Source organism: Cavia porcellus, unplaced genomic scaffold, assembly GCF_034190915.1.
Source record: "Cavia porcellus strain 051 isolate PalLab524CR breed Dunkin Hartley unplaced genomic scaffold, mCavPor4.1 scaffold_28, whole genome shotgun sequence".
Taxonomy (NCBI): domain Eukaryota; kingdom Metazoa; phylum Chordata; class Mammalia; order Rodentia; family Caviidae; genus Cavia; species Cavia porcellus.
Genome location: NW_026947511.1, coordinates 3,617,678 through 3,635,837, shown reverse-complemented (window position 1 = coordinate 3,635,837; position 18,160 = coordinate 3,617,678). Strand labels below are relative to the sequence as shown.

The following is an 18,160-nucleotide window of genomic DNA, read 5'->3' as shown; positions in this document are numbered from 1 at the left end:
GAATCCCTGGTACAAACAAAAACAAAAACTAATATCCATGTTTGTAGACTGTGTGCTCTACCAGGAGCATATCCCTTTGAGAAATACAATAGCAGCAGCAATGATATGTGGAAACACAACAGCTTGTTGTTGAGTTTTAAAAAATGGTTTTGTTGAGGTATGCATACATCATAAAGTTCACTAATTTTTTTGTATACAGTTCAGTAGTTCTTGGTTTGAGAATTGTCTAGCCATCACTATGATTGTTTTAGGTAATTTTCGTCATTCTTGAAAGTAGACCTGTGCCTATTCCCTTCAATTCCCCAGTTGTATGCAGTTGACCTATTTTTGCTTGATTTGCCCATCCTGGGCATATTTTCTGTGGTTTTTTTCACTTAGCACAATACTTTAAGGCTCATCCTTGCCATAGCATATGTCAAGCCTATGGGCTGGTAGAAACTGGTGGGCAAGCAATGCCAGTTGTGACCAGGGCCCATGATGAGTCTATTGCCCTCATTAAATCATGATAAGACCTACTCTATGGAGAGTCCGTAGAAGTGTCCTGAACTTGTTTCCAAGAATAATCTTGAGAAGCAGTGTGAACCACAGGTGCGCCAAGGAGAAAAAAGTCAGTGTCCCTTATGAGCCTACCAGCACGAGGGCTGAAAATCAAATATTGTCGTTGCTGCCCCCCCTCAACAACCAGATAATTTCGAGGTCAGCCTGAGTTGATAGCAACTAAGGTACATAAAACAACTAAATGATTGTACTGTTTAATTGATTATGTGGACCTGGGGCCAGAGGTCTGAGCATCTCTTGGGAGGTTGACAATATGCAATATAGCAATTATGGGGGATTCCCTTCTGTCTTATCTTTGAAGTCCAATATTGTTTTTACTGTTTTGCTTTGTTCTGATTAATTGTTTTGCCCTATTCAATATTCTGTTTTGATTGGTTTTGTAGTGTTCTGGTTTTGGTTTGATTTTGCTATACCTGATGGAATGGACAATGTGAAGATAATGAGATATACTATGGTACCTATTACTGTTATCCTGGTATCCTGCTCTGAAGTTCTGTACCAGTTTCACTGAATTGTCTTGATTGGCTTTCTTCTGTCTTATTTTGTTGTATTTTTCTATCTTTGAAATCTTTAAAATTAAAAAAAGAATAGTCTTGAAAATCAAACAAGGTACTCTTGCAGTACCCAGCTAGCTCAGTTAGTAGAACATGCGACTCTTGCAAGGTAAAGGCCATGAGCTCCTCTGGCACACATGGGTCTGAAATACTTCTGTCCCATTTGAACTTCTTAGATTTCAGTAATACTTTGTCAAAATGAAACAACTGCTAATTTTTGGACTGATACGTTGAGTTAAATTTACTTATTCTTCTCCCCACTTTTTTGTTCTCTCCAAGGCTATGCCTTTCTGCTATTCCAAGAGGAAAGTTCAGTACAAGCTTTGATAGATGCCTGCCTAGAAGAAGACGGGAAACTGTACTTGTGTGTTTCAAGCCCAACCATCAAGGATAAACCGGTAAGTCATATGTAGCCACCTGGTGCTTTTCCAGAGTGCACATGTAATTGGGATAGCTGATCTCCTCCTAATTGTGGAAATGCTGGTAACTAGGATCCTCTTACCTGGGTTGACCTTGCTGTGCACCAGAGCCGCACTGTTGTTGACAACAGAAAGCTAATAAAGAATAACTTAGTGTTTTGTGTTATATTTTTAGGATTACATGTAAACTAATGTGGCCTTGTCAATTACTTTACAATTCTGATGAGCTAATTCCTATTGAGAAACTCCAGATTGAGGTAAATAATGCTCTTAGTAGTTTGTCAGATTAAGGACAGGAATAATATCCTTTAAAAATTGTAATTGTTAACGTCTCTTTTCCTTTTAATGTACAGTTTTGGTGTTGGTGATCTAAACAGAGCTCATGCTCTAAAGTAGGTAGTTTCTACAAAGCAGGACAGGGGACAGCCTGAGAATATGTAGCTGAACTCAAAAATGCACTTAATCAGAGTATGAGCCAGAAAATAAATCACTGGGTGAATAAGATATCAGTAGAGAAGACCGTGTACAAAGCAGAAAAAAGAATTTGGTTAACATGACAGCAGAAGGGGTCCATGGGAATTTTGCAGAGATGGAAGTGGAATGGGATGGCTTCATGCATCAAGGCTGGATGCTAGGAGCGGAAAATGGAGTAAAATAATAATGTAGAGTGGGCAAGAAACTGAAGCTGTGTTTCACAGGGTTGAAGTTTGTCAACCCCATAAACTTGCTTTAAATGTATGGGACTCACTTGACAGCTAGGTGTATTACAGAAATGTGTCTGGGACTGCTGGGTGTGGTGGTGCACACCTTGTAATCTCAGGATTTGGGAAACTGAGTCAAGAGCATTGCTGTGAGTTTGAGGCCAGCCTGGGCTACATAGTGAGTTCAAGGCCAGTCTAAGACCCTGTCTCAAACAACAAGTGTTTGAGGAAGGAGTTGATGTTAGACATAGAATTCCCAATTTGAGTCTGGACTCTTATTTATGTATCATCTTGGCTCTGAATAAGTCATCTGATCCTTGCTGAATTGTAATTCCCTCAGCTAGAAAATGGGAAGAATAAGTACTCTCCTCTGTCTTTTCAAATAAGAGGAAAATGAGTGTGAAAGCATTTTATAGAGGTCAGGTACTTGTGCAAGGATGGCTCGTGGATATAATTAGTCTACATACTGCCATAGTATTCAGGAGAGTAAGGTTAGAGCTCAGCACACAGTGATATCCATTGACCAGAACAGGGTTTGCAACTGGTTATGAACTATGATGTGGCACTGGAGCACCTATTTTTTTTTTTTTTTGTCTTTTTCGTTTTTATCGGTACCAGGGATCGAACTCACGACTGCCTGCTTGCAAGGCAGGCGCTTTATGCCACTGAGCTAAATCCCCAGCCCAACTGGAGCACCTATTAAGGAAGAAAATCCAGTGTGTGAAGCCAAAAAAGAAATTATTAAAGAATAGGAGTATGGAGTCATGCAGAGTAATTAATGCAGAAAAAGACACAAAGATTTTAGCCAGTGTGAAAGTGCCACTGTAATTTTCAAATAGGGGGGCTAGTGCCATATTTGATAACAGTAATGGTAGTGTTGAGTAAGTAGCTATATAGGTGAGGGAACAGTAGGTTACAAAAAGAGTAGGGAACTCTTGCTAACTTTGGCCTTTATTTAATCAGTGTGGAGGGCTTGTGTATCATAAGGGAGACATGAGGACTGATAGACTGGAGGTGTGAAGTACGTTAGATGAATAAATAATGAGGCTGAAATAACTTCTTTAAATTCCTTTGGAGTACTCTTTGGAGTAGTGTAAGATTAAAAGTATACCAAGCTGGGCACAGTGACAGACATCTGTTACCCCAAAACAATTTTGAGTACTGCATGGGAAATTGAGTAAGACTCTTTGACTCAGAAATAAGAAATAAAAAAAGGTTCTGGATATGTGGCTCAGTGTGAAGGTCCTGCATACTGGGAGTAAAAAAAAAGTCTGTACCAAATTTGTCAGATATCTTAGAGCAGCAGAGGCAAATTTACAGCACGTGTGCCCCAGGGGGTTGTTTGTATCACCGGAAGCTCTAAAAGGCTCGCCATCACTGTCTTAGAGATAAATGGTCAACCTGTAGAGAGCCTCTGCCATTGGCACATCAGAGCACAACACAAAGAGGTGAAGTGGACTCGCACTCTGGAGAGGACCGTAAAAACACATAGACAGATAGCCCATAGTAAGGAGGAAGTTGTCGGACTGAGGTGAGACTGAAAGTGAGCAGACGGGGTGTACACTGGAAGGGACATGCCGCTGTCTCTGTAGAGGAGTCAGGCTCTTACCAGGATGGGTGAGTGCTGAGCAGGGAGCAAGCTATGATGGCTGCAGACATTATGGCATGGAGGCAGTGTCTTTGCTGTGGAGTGTCTTCACTCCAGACACATCTATTACCTTTGCCTTAAAGAACTTTTAAAAATAATATAATTTTTTTGTTTTAGAAATGTTTATGGGAGTAATTTTCATTGTTTGTGTTTCTACAAATGTTTGCTTCTTTGTAATTTACGTTTTCTGAGCTCGAGTGAAACAGTTTCATTGGAGCATGAAGCATTCTGAACAATAGCTTTCAGTCATACATTTCTTGGACCCAGACATACCCAGCATTTCCAGCATAAGTAGAGTAATTTTAATAAAACTTAGGCTAGGAAATATAAAAATCCCCCAACATCTGTAGTTTTAATGAACTGGATCCCATTTGTAGCTCCAGCCTACTGGGTTCCAGTTTTTAAATCTTTCCTTGCTTTACCTCTACATCCATGATGCCCCACCTCATTTGATCACAGAAAGTAAGAACTGGATCAAACTCCAGGGGTAAATGAGGACTTGGGAAATACTGTTTCAACGCAGATACACCTCTGGACTTGATCACCAAGTGTTTCAAGTTATAGCTCGTCCTTGCCCCTGCTGTTTAATTTAGCTAATCTTCATTCTCTGCCTTTCAGTATTGTAGTCCCCTCATTCTGTTGAGTGGTTCTTTCTGACCCTTCGTGAGTTTCTCCTTGGAAACACCATGTTCCAAAATGACCTTAAAAATTTTCTCTCCTTTGTCCTTCTTGCTTCCCTTCAAAAATCAAACTCCTATTTCCCTTTAGTAGATCAAGTTGATCAGTTTGTTTTCCTAATACAGAGTCAGATAACAAAGTCTTTTCTAAACTACCTTGTCTAGGATCATATTTGCTTTTCAACACAAGTGAATGAGTGTTACTAAAAGGAACTTAATGGATGTTAATAATATTAGGGAGATATTTTTCGTCAGTGATTATTTTTCATTAGATTGAATTATTCTAAGTGTAGGTCTGGTTGTGAAAGTTGGCAGAAATCAGGCTATTTATAGCCTGATTAATTGACTCCTTAGTCCCAAAGAATGGGAAGATAAATCGGCAAAAATAGGAACTGTTGCTGTTTTTGTTGTTGTTAAGAACAGGAACTATAGCAGAGCTTGTAGGTATCCTTTTTCTTTCCTCCAGTGAGAGGATGTCCATAGCTCGGGTGTCCCAGGCATTACAGAAAGTGGCTTTGTTTCTGTGCTTCCAGTGAAGCAAGCAGAGGTTGTGCACAGTGTCTCTCTTGTCAAAGTGAGTCTACTCTGTGAGCATAGAAATAGATTGAACCTGAAGGGAAGACAGCAAGCTGAGAGAGCAGGGCATTTGTGAGGGGCTAGCAGAGATCAGAGCTGAAAAAGAGAGAACTTGAAAACAAACTCGAATTAATGATTCTTACCTGCTAGAATGCTTTACCAGAGATGTGGGTAGCAAAACCCTTAAAAGGAGTATCAGAGAAGGTTTTTGCTTCCTCTTCATAATTTTTAGTATAGTCACGATTTCTATGTACCTTGAAATGTGATAGCTTGGTTTTACCATATATTTAAAACCCATATTATATAACTGAAGTGTGTTTTTGTAGGTTAGTTCTTTAGGTTATTGCTTAAGAGACATGATTATTCACATAAAACTTGAAAAGTAGAATTGAAAAGAATGGTGGATGCAAGGAAGATGGAAATAGAGGTTGATTAATTTTTCATGTCCTTTAATTCTGATCTTTGGCACTTTTAATCACTCCTCCTTGGTTATGAAAGTATTCTAGATCCTTTTGCCTGGTTGTCTAGCTTCAAATTTTTTTTCTACTCTTTTTTTTTTTCCATTTTCCGTCTGAACCTTGTATTCTAATAAAACTGAAATATTACTGCTCCCATCTCAAAATTTAATTTCTACTCTTATTTCAAGACCCCTTTAAATACCATCTGTTTGGTTAACCCCTCATTGATTACTACACTCCATGATACTTATTATAACAGCTGTCTTTAACCTCACATAAAGCCATTTTTTAAAAAAAATGTGCCTTCCTACTGAGTGTGATGGTGCATACCTGTAATCTCAGTACTCAAGAGGCTGAGGCAAAAGATTGCTGCAAATTCAAGGCTGGCCTGTGATATATAGTGAGTTCAAGGCCAGCCTGAGCTACGTAGTGAGACCATGTTTCAAAAAAACAAAAAATAAAGTACTAGTTACTATGAATCATAATTTACTATAAAGTGATATAAAAATCTGTGTGGGGGCTGGGGATTTAGCTCAGCCGCATAAGCACCTGCCTTGCAAGCAGGTGATCATGAGTTCAATCCCTGGTACCGATAAAAAGAAAAAAAAAGGGAAATCTGTGTGAAACAAGCTAATAGTGTAGTGGATGGGTGAAGGGAGTATGTAAATATGCAAAGTATCTACAAAGCCTGGCTCATAAATAGCTCTCAGATATTTGTTAAAGAAAATGGACTGCGACCTGCAACCCCAGGACTTGGGAAGCTGAGGGGAGAGGATTTCGAGACCCAGGCTAGCCGGGTATATGCAGATTCAAGAATGGCCACCACCATATAAAAGGGTCTGAAAAAGAGTCAAATTGTGCACTTCAAAGGTTAAAATATGCCTAGGGTTATTGAAGAAAACTTCCCAAGTGGGCGCGGTGGTATATGCCTTTTCATCTCAGCAACTTGTAAGTCTGGGACAGAAAGATTGCAGATTCAAGTTCAGCTGGGACAGCTGAGCCAGACTCTGCCTCAAACAATAAAATGTTTTTAAAAGATTAGAAGTGTAGCTCAATGGTGCAGCACTTACATAGCATGCTTGTGAGACTCTGATTTCAATCCCCAATAGCCGAAATCCCCACTAAACTCCTTGGATGAAATGTCATTTGAACTAGACCTTGAAAGATGGAGAGAATTTGGAGTTGGATGACAGAAAGGGAGGTATGGGGAATGGAAATTTTAAGGAAAAGCAACAAATAGAAACTAGCAATTGTGTGATATTAATTTTTTTTGTCTTTTTTTTTTTTTTTGAGATAGGGTCTCGCTATGCAGTTCAGGCTGGCCTTGAGCTCACTTTGTAGCCCAGGCAGGTCTCGAACTCACAACAATCCTCCCACCTCAGCCTCCCGAGTGCTGGGATTACAGGCATGAGCCACCACACCCGGCGCGTGTGATATTAATTTTAAAAAGCATTTAGGTTGGGTAGTTGGAGCATAAATGTATAAAAAGGAGTAGAAAGTAATTAAGTTTAGAAAAACTAGGTAGAAGCTAAATTAGAAGGCACCTTCATTGACTATCTCAGTCTTGTTGTTTGTGCTGTATTTACTAAGTCTGTTTCATTCCACCTAAGATGTAACTGTAATTTTATCTTGGCCCAGTAAAATCTACTTTTGTGTGTCCATTGTAAATCCATGGCTAAGCCGTATCATATGTGTGTCATAGCCCACCTAAGAATTCTTCAGCATTTATGATCTTCCTGATTTATTTATTTGTTCCTTGAATGTTTAATGGTTTGGGTACCTTCCATCAGGAGAATTTCTCTCTAAACTCCTATTCATAATAAACTTGTTTTTGTTTTTGGGGTTTTTTTGTTTCTTGTTTTGCTGTTAGTCTCTGAATTTACACATTGGTCTAAATGTTCTTAGAGTTTGAGTCATTAAAAGTTATATTTCTTTTCCAGAAAAGTAAAAAGTATGTTGCTGTTCCAAATGTATTAAATAGAACCCAGTGGACAAAGTAGCTAATGCTGTCTCTTTGCATGAGTATAATGGAAAGTGAAAAATTTGATCCCTATTATATATTATATCATATATGTATGGATCAAATTTAGTATCCAAGTGTATTCTGAAGAACATTTGTTCAGTTAAACACTAGATTTTGAAAAGGATCACAGACAAATTGTACTTGTAATAGGCATAATTTATTGAGCACTTTATGCATTTTATAACTATTTCCTCCTTTAATTAAAAATTCCATAGTGCAAAACCATTTAAGAAATATTAATATATTAAGGCTCTAAGAAGTGTTATAATATGTGAATTTGTGTGACATTGTTTAGTCCTGCATTTGACAAACCTGCTTTGGGGATGATACTTGTGCAGATTTATGTGGAATTAGTTATTCCATGAAGTTCAAAGAATAGGCTTCTTCGCAGGAAAAAGTTAGGCAGCTTGGACTTCATGTGTGCATTCCTCTCAAGAGTTTTAGTAATCAGAATGCAAGTAACAACATCCTTTTCCTACTTCCATGGAGATGAAAATACACATTTATGTGGACTTTGGACTAAACTGTCTGGCTGACTGAAATTTCCTGGAAATGAATATAGTTGCATATAGTGCTACATGGCTAAATCATTTTTCTTGAGCTTTTGTAACTGCCAGGTTCCCCACCCTCTCTTTTCTTTGTGTGTAAAGCAGTGGTAGAGGTTGTACCTGAGACCTTAGGCATGTTAGGCCGGTGCTCTGGCATTGAGCTGTATGCCCCAGCACTGTCAGCCATTGCTTAAAGCATTGACAGTAGTGGAGGGAAGATAACACTTACTTATTCTGTAGTGAAAATGCATTTTGAGCCCATTGGGAAGCTGTCTGTAGTAGCCAGGCAAACAGGGAGCCTGGTTGGCACACAGCATGATTATAATGGAAACAGTAGATATTGGCTTTGTGTTAGATAAACTTGAAGTTTTGTGATCCTTAAATACCTTATCTCTAAAGTAGAGATAATTTTTAAGGTAAGGTTGTGATGTTTTGTGAATGTCTTTAGCTATGCTGTTGTGGCTGCCTTAATGTCCTGAACTGATTCAAAATATTTACTTCTCATGATTATTTTGACTTTGGGGAATGGCCAGAAGTTGTATAGTGCCAAATCGGTGGATGAGGTGGGTGAGGATGTACTTTAATGTGTTTAAAAGCCTGCCTTTCTGTTGGATGGCATCTGGCAGCACTATTCCCCATATTTTGTATCATACGTGGTAAAGACGTTTATGAAGGAGGACTTCTAGAACTGCTTCAGAAGGTGGCAGGAATGATGGGATAAGTGAATCAGAAGTAAGAGGATTTTGAAGATAATTTATGGCAATGTATCCTTACTGTAATAATTTTTACTGTAATAATTTAAAAATATAAACATTAACCATATGTTCTGACCATTACTCTTAGGACTATATATAAAATGCCTAGCACAGTGGTACAGTGTGAATACACACAAGTGCTAGTAATTTTTCTTTCCTTCAAAAGAGAATCAGTGATCATTTAATAAGTGATAGAAAAGTATCAACAGTAATGATGAATGCTAAATAATTCTAGTTCCTGAGTAGGTTACTTGGTGGCATCAGACATTTGTGAAGTTAAGCCAGAGTATTGGGGTACCCCCTAGTGACCAAACATGGTGATGATAACTCTCAGCAGAGTGAGCAGTGATCTGGGAGATATAGATGGAGACCTGCTGACATCTTACAGCTCCAGTGTGCCTCAGGTACACTTTTTTTTTTCCCTCCCCAAAACTGCACAGAGCATCCACTAGAGTTGGGCACTGTACTGGGTAAATAGGACCCACACCAGGTACCTAGAGAACCCCTAAGGGTTAGCCTTAGAGGACCGAGGATCCAGTAGAGGGGAATAGACAAGTGTGTGAACTGAGGAGCCTCAGGCACTCGAATGAAAGTATCAGAAGGAGCAGCTATGTGGGGGGCCTAGTGCTGAATGGAGAGAGGGGTCAGATGCTCTTGAGGCAGTCAGAAGAGCCCTTACAGAACAAGTGTTGACTCTGGCTGAAGCATTTAACTGATAATGGCTATGTTAAATCCAGCATAGTACAAGGACATAGATAACTGTTCTTGTGGTGTAGTCTATGTGTGCTGTATTTCTGCACTGCTTGTCATTATGAAACACTGCGCCGCATGTGTGCTTGAATTGCTCATCGGTAGCCCCAAATCCTAAAGTTGCTGTAAAACCTATACCAAAAAGGCTCTGGAGCTTGGTGTAGGTAACACCTGAGTTTTCTTTTTGTACCTGGACTGTCTTAAACCTGGCGGTGGATCTGGAGAACATGAATTTCCCTGAGCTGCCTGTGTAAAACAATCCTAACTCTTTTCAGAAGATCTGCAGCCTGCTTGTATCTGAGAAATAATGTGTGACAGTTAAAGCTTGTGTTTCATGACCTCAGAGCTCTCCAAGATACAGAAGTCTTAGGGGCCAAGAACTCTGATCAGCTGTCAGTTTCTTTTCTCTCTGCTTTCCCTAAAACATATTGAGAGGGCGACTCCTTTTCCTCTCCATTGGGTAATTAGGTGTGCTTGAGAATGATAGGTAACATCTGAATTCCTGTTGGAATTTAAATTGGCTGATTAGTTGAATGGGGAGCTATGAGGTAGAAATTAGGTTGAAATAGCAAGTATGAAGAGTCCAAATCGCAGACTTTGTTGCTGTGGCTGCGTTTTGGTGGTTAATAGTAAAAACAACCTCTTACCCCATGAAAGAGATAAAGATGCCTCACAAGCCACTAAGTAGTTCATTTCTGACACTGCTGGGGCACTGTAGTCATTCTGTGAGGACTGTGACACTTAAAATAGAATTGCTGGCAACCAGGGTGGATCTGAATTCGTTACCACTGCAGCTGACAGTTGCAGCTGTGTGTCAAGGACCTGGGTGGAGCTGACTCCTCCTGGCTTTCATGAGAAACTAGGATGCTGCTGCTTGTTGGAGGGAGCAGGCCTGATGGGTCTGCAGGATTGTTTTTCTGATGTGTGTAGAATGAATAAGAGGATTGTAGGATATGGGAGGGGAAAATAGAGAGGTTTTTCCTGGAGAGCCTGGATAGGAAACGTAAGGGTACTGAAAAGAGGAAAAAGAAAATGAGAGAAAAACACATAAAAGTGTGTTTTGATATTTTAACTTGGAGACATTTGTAAATTTTCATTGAAATTTTCTTTTTAGCAAATGTTGTAATCATATTTCTTTCTGTTGAAAGAAGTGGCCCACATTGCAATTCTTAGTATTGTTTCCTAGCACTTGACCTCGTCTTATTCCTATTAAATGACCTTTAGTTTCATGTAAGATGACCCTTTCCACAATTGGATATTGTATTCTTTATTGATTGCAAAGTAGTCAGACTGGTTTGGTAATGTCTTTTATTTAGTTCAGTTGGAACCTTTCAGTTCTTTGAGCAGCTAACATTGAAATTCACTTTTAATTTTTTAATTTCTATAGAAGCAACCCTTTCAGAATAGTAGCAGGAAATAATTGAGGAAAAAGTCTAGGCTGGAATGAAGTTTATACAACATTTTGTTCAGTTCTTCATTACCTTATTATATCTTTTTAAGTTTTTTTAGAATCTTACATGTAGTCTGTGCTGGCCTTGAACTTCTGGCAGTGCTCCTGCCTTCGCCTCCTGAGTGCTGGGATTAGAAGCATGTGCCACAATGCCCTGCTGTCATATTCTGACACACTTTAAGGAGTAGTATCACTCAGAGAGTTATCACTCAGACATTAATAGTGTCATGCAAAATACAGTTTCTATGGAAATAATTTTGGAAATTCTAGGTTAAACAACATTGAACAGGTTATTGTAGAATTCCTCAGTTGTTAATTAAACTCATCCATGAATATCATGAAACTCAAAGAGAAGATTATTTATAGCTTTTCTGAAACACTGCTCGTCTGACACACCCAAACCTAGGGCCAAATTCCACACAATATACTTAGGGAAATCTTCAAAAGAAAAAGGAGTACTTTCACTAGTAACTGTTTATTTTTATCAATGTTATATTATTTTAGATTTCTTAGTTTAAATTAGTATATTTATTCTACCAGATTTTGTGTTGACTTTTATCCTTACCCTTAAAAACATTTTACCTTGGAGATAAGCAAAAATATAAAACGAAGTATTGATCCAGAAATTAAGAATTTAGAAGACATGTAATTAAGGCAAAAGCAGGCTTCAAGATCCACAAGAAACTCCGTTGGAATGTATACTTAGCCAGAAACTACAGAAAAATGATTTTCTCTCAGAAGTGCTAATGGACAAAACCATTCTTCTGTGAGCTCTGTGATATATCGAACCTTTCAAACCAAGGAGCCTGATCTGGGCTCATGGGATAAACCTGGTATTTGCTTACCCTATGTGATGATTTTAACCTTTGAATTAGTTCCCAATATTTTATTTCACACACTAATCTGCATTTCTAGTCACTTTTCTGAAAGAAAAGTTCTAATCTGTCTTCTGACAGCATATTCACAAATGGTAGCTTCTTGCTAAAACTGAGAAGTACCTGCTTCTCTTAGAAGAAATGGCTTCCTCCATTGTGTTACTGTCTGCCTGCTAACAGTTAACCTGGTGGCTTGACCCATTTATGCTGCTGCTCAGCCCTATAGGCATTTGAGTTTGGTGACCCCTGCTGTAAGGGCGCGGCACCGTCAGAGGGAGGCTGGTAGCTCCCAGATAATACTGCGTGCCTCTCCTTCCAGAGTCACTTCCACAGCAGATCTGGTCAGGTTGCTCCAAGAAGGAGTGCTGGAATCTTCTCAGGCTCATTAAGGGGCTCCTCACCATTTTTGCATGTTATTTGTATGCTGCTTGTCCTCAGAACGCTGAGGTTTTTACTTCCTAAAGTATGGCCTCTTTGACAACTTACTGGAAGAGGAGTTGCTTCATACCTATACACACAGAGTTACTCAGGACAGAGGTTGTGTTGCTAGGAGAAATTTATATTGAGTTAGGTCAGAGTTCTAATTTTACCCATTGAAAAATAATTATTAAGGCAACAAAGATGATTAAAAAGCAGTTTTTGTTTTTTTACTCCCTTTTACAAAATATTTGACTCTGCTTATGAAATTAATACTATATTAAAGCAGAGAAATATATATATATATAAGTCAGAAAAAAATCAGGATGAGAAAATAAATCCAGAAAGAGAACATGTATAGCTGTGAGAATAAACCTAAAGTGGAGAAATACACCTAACATGGAAGAATGAGCTTATGTTTCAAAGAGAAAGTAGTGTGAATGAAACTTGTTAATACAAATAGTACTTTAGTGTTATTTTGCTTGTATTGATTTTTCACAAACTCTGCAGTAGTGCTGCTCTGAGGAGCTGTATTCTGATACTCAGTTGGAGTCAGGTTTTGTGAATAGAGTGAGTGAGCACTGTGCCGTGAGCCTCCTCCTGTGCGTTTACCCCATCTGTAGTGCCAAGAATAAGGTAGAGTCGGTTGTGAATGATGCTGTGAAAAAAGGGTGAAGGCAGGAGCGATGGGAAGGGAGGTGAATGAAGGCTCTCACAGGAAGCTTGAGAACTTCTGCAGAGAGTAGCAGTAAACTAAAGCTGTTACGCAAGAAGACATTTTCTGTACTTTTGTCGAAATGAGAACTAATCACTAAGTATAATATGGAGGAATATTTTTCGTTTTTGACACAAAGTGATCCATACCAAAAGACTGCAGAAGTATTGGCCTATAGTCCCAGCTCCTAGGAAGGTGAGGTAAAAGGATTGTTTGAGTTCAAGATTTCCAGACCAGAGTAGGCAACAAAGGAAGACCCTGTTTGTCCAAAAAAAGGAAAAAACACCCATGACCAAGTCCTATTAATATAAAATGATTGGAACTAGGTGTAATGGCACGTTCCTGTAATCCCAGCAGTTGGGAAGCTGGGGCGGGAGGATGGCTGCAAGTTTGAGACCAGCCTCAGCTCCATAGAGAGTTGAAGGCCAGTTTGAACTACATAGTGAGACTGTGTCTCTAACAAACAAACAAACAAACAAAAAAGTGATTGGAATCACCTAACATGTCCAGAAGCTGCTTTAACTGCTTTGTTAGGAATAAGACTAGAAAAGCCAGGTGTAGTGGTGCACACCTGTAATCCCAGCACACTGGAGGCTGAATCAGGAGGATTGTTGCAGCCTGAGCTACAAACTGAGCTTGAGACCAGCCTGATCTGCACAGCGAGATCCTGTCTCAAAAAAAAAAAAAAAAAAAAAAAGGAACAAGACTAGTAAAACCCCTGCAAACCCAAACATACAAGAAGAGAGAGTTCTATGTAGAAATATATACCCAGATACATTCCTTCTTTTTGTGAGATAGGGTCTTGCTCTGTATTTTCGGTAATTCAGGCTGTACTTGAATACACTGTGTAACCCAGGCTGGCCTTGAACTTCCTGAAATCCTCCTGCCTCAGAATCCCAAGTGCTGGGATTACAGATGTGCTCCACCACACTTGGCTACATTTTATCTTGTGAAAATAGTATCTCTGTTCTTATAATATCAGGAAATTATAGACTTTAATTACTAAAAACAGTGATTAAACCATTTAAAGTTAGGCTTTATAGTATTAGTGAATCTGCCATAGTGATAAATGTCAAGGATGTAATATTTGGCAAAGCAGATCAAATGTTATGAGGAAAAACTGCATTTTTTAAAGTGCAGTACAAGTGGAACAAACACTTGAACGTTAATAGAATTGCCAACAGGTCCAAGTTTTCGGAGTCTAAGAAAAAAGGAAAATTTTATGACTTCTGGCTGAGAGCAACAGTGTCATAAAAGATGAAAAATTAGGTGGGGGTGAGTTTCATGGTGATCTTAAGGAATGCATGACTGCTTCTGATGAGCAGAGCCAGCTTTAGAGTCAGTTCAAGGCAATCTAAAAGTGTAACTGGGCTGTGGTGCTACCTTTCAAGAAGGAGTACTACCGGGTGTGATCAGCCAATCCACATAAGAAAACATCTCCTGTGTTTCTGTGTGCTTGAGGAATGGGAAAAATGAAGAATTCTGTTGATACTAAGGAAATGAAAACTCAGTTATTTTACTTTGCTTCCTGTCTTAACCTGGGAGAGCCAGGGGAGAGCCACGTGGCCCCACTGTGCACCCACCAGCCTCCCAGAGCACACAGCTGCCCTCAAGCCTGGCTGCTTGCTTTTTAGGCAGTGCCAAACACAGCTTTTAGGGTGGGAGTTTTAAAGATCTTCTGGTAGTTGAGTTATGATTAAAAGGGGATGTCTTAAGGTCAAGCCGATGCCTTTATTTTTTACCATATGCTAAAATAGTGCAAAATATGGGCAAGAAATCAGAGAACTATTATGACAGTTGCTAAGTAGAAATGTGCCATAAAGGTTTCTTTTTCTAATTTTCAAGACATTTACTTCATTTCTAGGCTTGTCTTTATTTAATCAACCTCATTGATGAAAATAAAATTAGTCAAAACTATGTACTTTAGCATTTGATCTCTTTGGTGTCTTGATTATTAATCTGCATTAAATCATATTGCTGAAAGACAAATTTGTTAATTTGGGGGTTGATGAGAATTTAAATCTAGACATTTAGATAATTCTTAGGGATAATTTAGATAATTCTTAATGTTCCTGTTCTCTTCCTTTAGGGGGGCTCTTAAAAAGCTAAATTATATACTTCAACAGGTCGTAAACAACCTGTAATATGTTAAAATAAATCTGGTCCAAAATCTAGACTCTGTCTCTAAAAGATTACCTTTAAAAACAAAATTGGTTTACGAAGATTTCAAGGTATATGTCTAGAGTGCTGAATACTGTAGTTTCCCCCAAAGTTTTACTGAAAAGCATTTAATACAGATTACATTAACTAACTGGATTTTGTTGGGTTGTGTATGTTGTAAAATGCACAAATCACTGGGTTTATCTTTAGTCATCTTATTCTCATTTGAGGTTGATGGAAATGAAGTAAGGACCAAGTAAACAACTTTTTTTCAGGTGCAAATTCGACCATGGAACCTAAGTGACAGTGACTTTGTAATGGATGGTTCTCAGCCTTTGGACCCCAGAAAAACTATCTTTGTCGGGGGAGTTCCACGACCCCTCCGAGCTGGTGAGTGGAAATAGAAACACCACAACAACAAAAACAACAACAAAATTCCCCAATGCATTTAGTCTTAAATAATGTTCCAGTTCCCAGTCAGCTATTTACAATCTCTAAGAAGACTGTTGTGTCATTTTCACTGAGCCAACTTTTTCGTAATTAAATATGTTCTCCCAAAATGCTGTATCTTCTTACGGTACAAGAGTAAATTTTATTTGATCATGTTTAAAAGATAAACTTTAGTGTTTTCCTATTTAACCACATATTTAAAAAATAATGTATTTGGCAACATGAATTTTCTAATGCTACTTAGCAGTGTTATGTATGACAGAAAAAGAAGTCACCAATTAAAAATCTGCCAGATGCAACTGTGTACTCGCTCGGTGGTGAGCCAAGCCATGGCTGGAAATTGTGCCCCTGGCAATCAAACTGAGCTCATCCCAAGTGAGATGAATTCTTATTTTTCCTCATGAAGCTTGAGAAATGAATTATACATTTGGGCGTTTTTATTAGGAATATAAAAGCTTCCCTGTTTTTGTGAAACATCTTTCCAATGATGATATAACTGTGTTACTGAGATTGAGCAGAATCATAATTGACTAGAGAGCCTGGAGTGGTGCTGAACTGATGACCTCAATATTTAAATCCAATGACAAATCTAAACAGCTGTCCATCAGTCTCCTGATGATCAGTGTTCCTGCCAGTGGAATGAAATTACTTCTAAGAGCTAAGATTTTAAAGCTCTTAGAATAGATTAATTTTTAAACAAAAAATAAGGTTACTATTGCCACTATAGTTGCAAAAATACATTACTTATGTCATTTATGAGCAAGTAGACTTAGTACTACCACAAAAATGAAAACAAAACCAGAGATCAATAAAATCATCTTGTGAAAACAGAAAAATAAAGTGTAGCCAAGGGGGCTGGGGAGTTAGCTCAGCTGCATAAGCGCCTGCCTTGCAAGCAGGCAGTCATGAGTTCGATCCCCGGTACCGATAAAAAGGAAAAAGAAAAAACCAAAAAACAAAAATGTAGCCTATCAGTGTTTGGCTCTATGACTTTAATGAGTTCCCAGTCCTGAAAGTTTTGCAATATTGTGAACGTATTTATTCAATTTCTACTCTATACCTGAAAGTTAGTCTTAGACCTATATAAAAATATGTTCTCATTTCAATTTTGAAGAACTTTAAAATATTAGTTATGACTATGGAGTTTATAATTTAATACTTGTAAAGAAAGTCATATATTGTTGGATTTTATTTTCATCCGAATGGCAAACCATGCTAAAGAGAGTGAGCAAAGCAGCAGAGATGCCTCCTCTTCATCTGCTGTCAAGAATAAAGTCCAAGAAGGCCCAGCTCAAGTAGAAACAGCATCATGCGATGAGAATAGATACAGCCCTTCGTTTGTATAAGTTTGTGTTTTTAAAAAATGTGAATGAGAGTGTTATGGAATATTCCTGACTTTCCTAACTTTTTATGATTAAGAGTGGGGGAAAATTTTTTCTTTTTTTCTTTTTTTTTTTTTTTTTTTTTGTTTTTTTAGTTTTTTTTTTTTTTGTCTTTTTCCTTTTTATCGGTACCGGGGATCGAACTCACGACTGCCTGCTTGCAAGGCAGGCGCTTATGCCGCTGAGCTAAATCCCCAGCCCCTGAAAATTTTTTCTTATATATTCTTTTAACTGCATGTGTTTTCAACAAACATTCATTTCTTGCTATTCCTTTTTGCAACTAATTTACAAGCACAAATTTATTTTTAATATTCTAGCTCAAGTTCTTTTTTAATATGTGGGAATCTGAAAAAATATTCTGAAAGAAAAGGTTCCACCATTATAAAATATCAGAATTGGACTTAAGTTCTTAGGTCTATTTTTAAGTCATTGAAACTCCAGTTTGTAAGCTAAATTATCTCTTACATTATTCATCTTTTATTTTTACTGTTTTTATTGTATGTATGTATTTATTGTCTTTTTGAGACAGGGTCTTGCTTTGCAGTTGAGGCTGGTCTCAAGCTCAGTTGTCGCCCACACCAGTCTTAAATTTGTAATTATCCTCCTGCCTTAGCCTCCCAAGTACAGGGATTACAGGCATGTATCACCATGCCCAGTTTATTTTTATTGTTTTTAATGATTTACTATTTTTAATGCTGTAGTAGGGTAGGCAGAGCCTGTATAACATTTTTCTTCTATGAATCCTATAAAGATATTTTTCACGTTTGGGCTATGATCACACTGATACTCCTTAAGAAGGGAATCCCAAGACACAATATTGTATTCTTCAACATTTTGTACCTGCAAAATGCTGTAAGTGCTAGTATTAGGTGAGGCTTATATTTAGTTGTCTAGACAGAAATGGAATTTTGTATTCTTTGCCTAAAATGTATACCTTAAGTCTTGAAAACCTTTGGTTTTTTAGAGAACTAACCTAAGGCTTTTAGTCTTAAAATTGTGTGAATAGTAAAGTCATCTAGTCTAACAAAAATGTTCCTTCTTTGC

The 18,160-nt window shown here is 38.2% G+C and overlaps 1 protein-coding gene across 8 annotated transcripts in view; it reads left to right on the top strand.

Annotated features, from left to right (window-relative positions):
- The window catches only part of Cpeb3 (cytoplasmic polyadenylation element binding protein 3), a 216,535-nt gene that overhangs the window by 159,608 nt on the left and 38,767 nt on the right, over positions 1-18,160 (top strand). For all 8 annotated transcript variants that reach the window (XM_063239354.1, XM_063239361.1, XM_063239360.1 and 5 more), the window contains 2 exons: positions 1,392-1,510; positions 15,560-15,674. In XM_063239354.1, the coding sequence (XP_063095424.1) occupies positions 1,392-1,510; positions 15,560-15,674 (234 nt within the window). The remainder of the gene's footprint in view (positions 1-1,391; positions 1,511-15,559; positions 15,675-18,160) is intronic.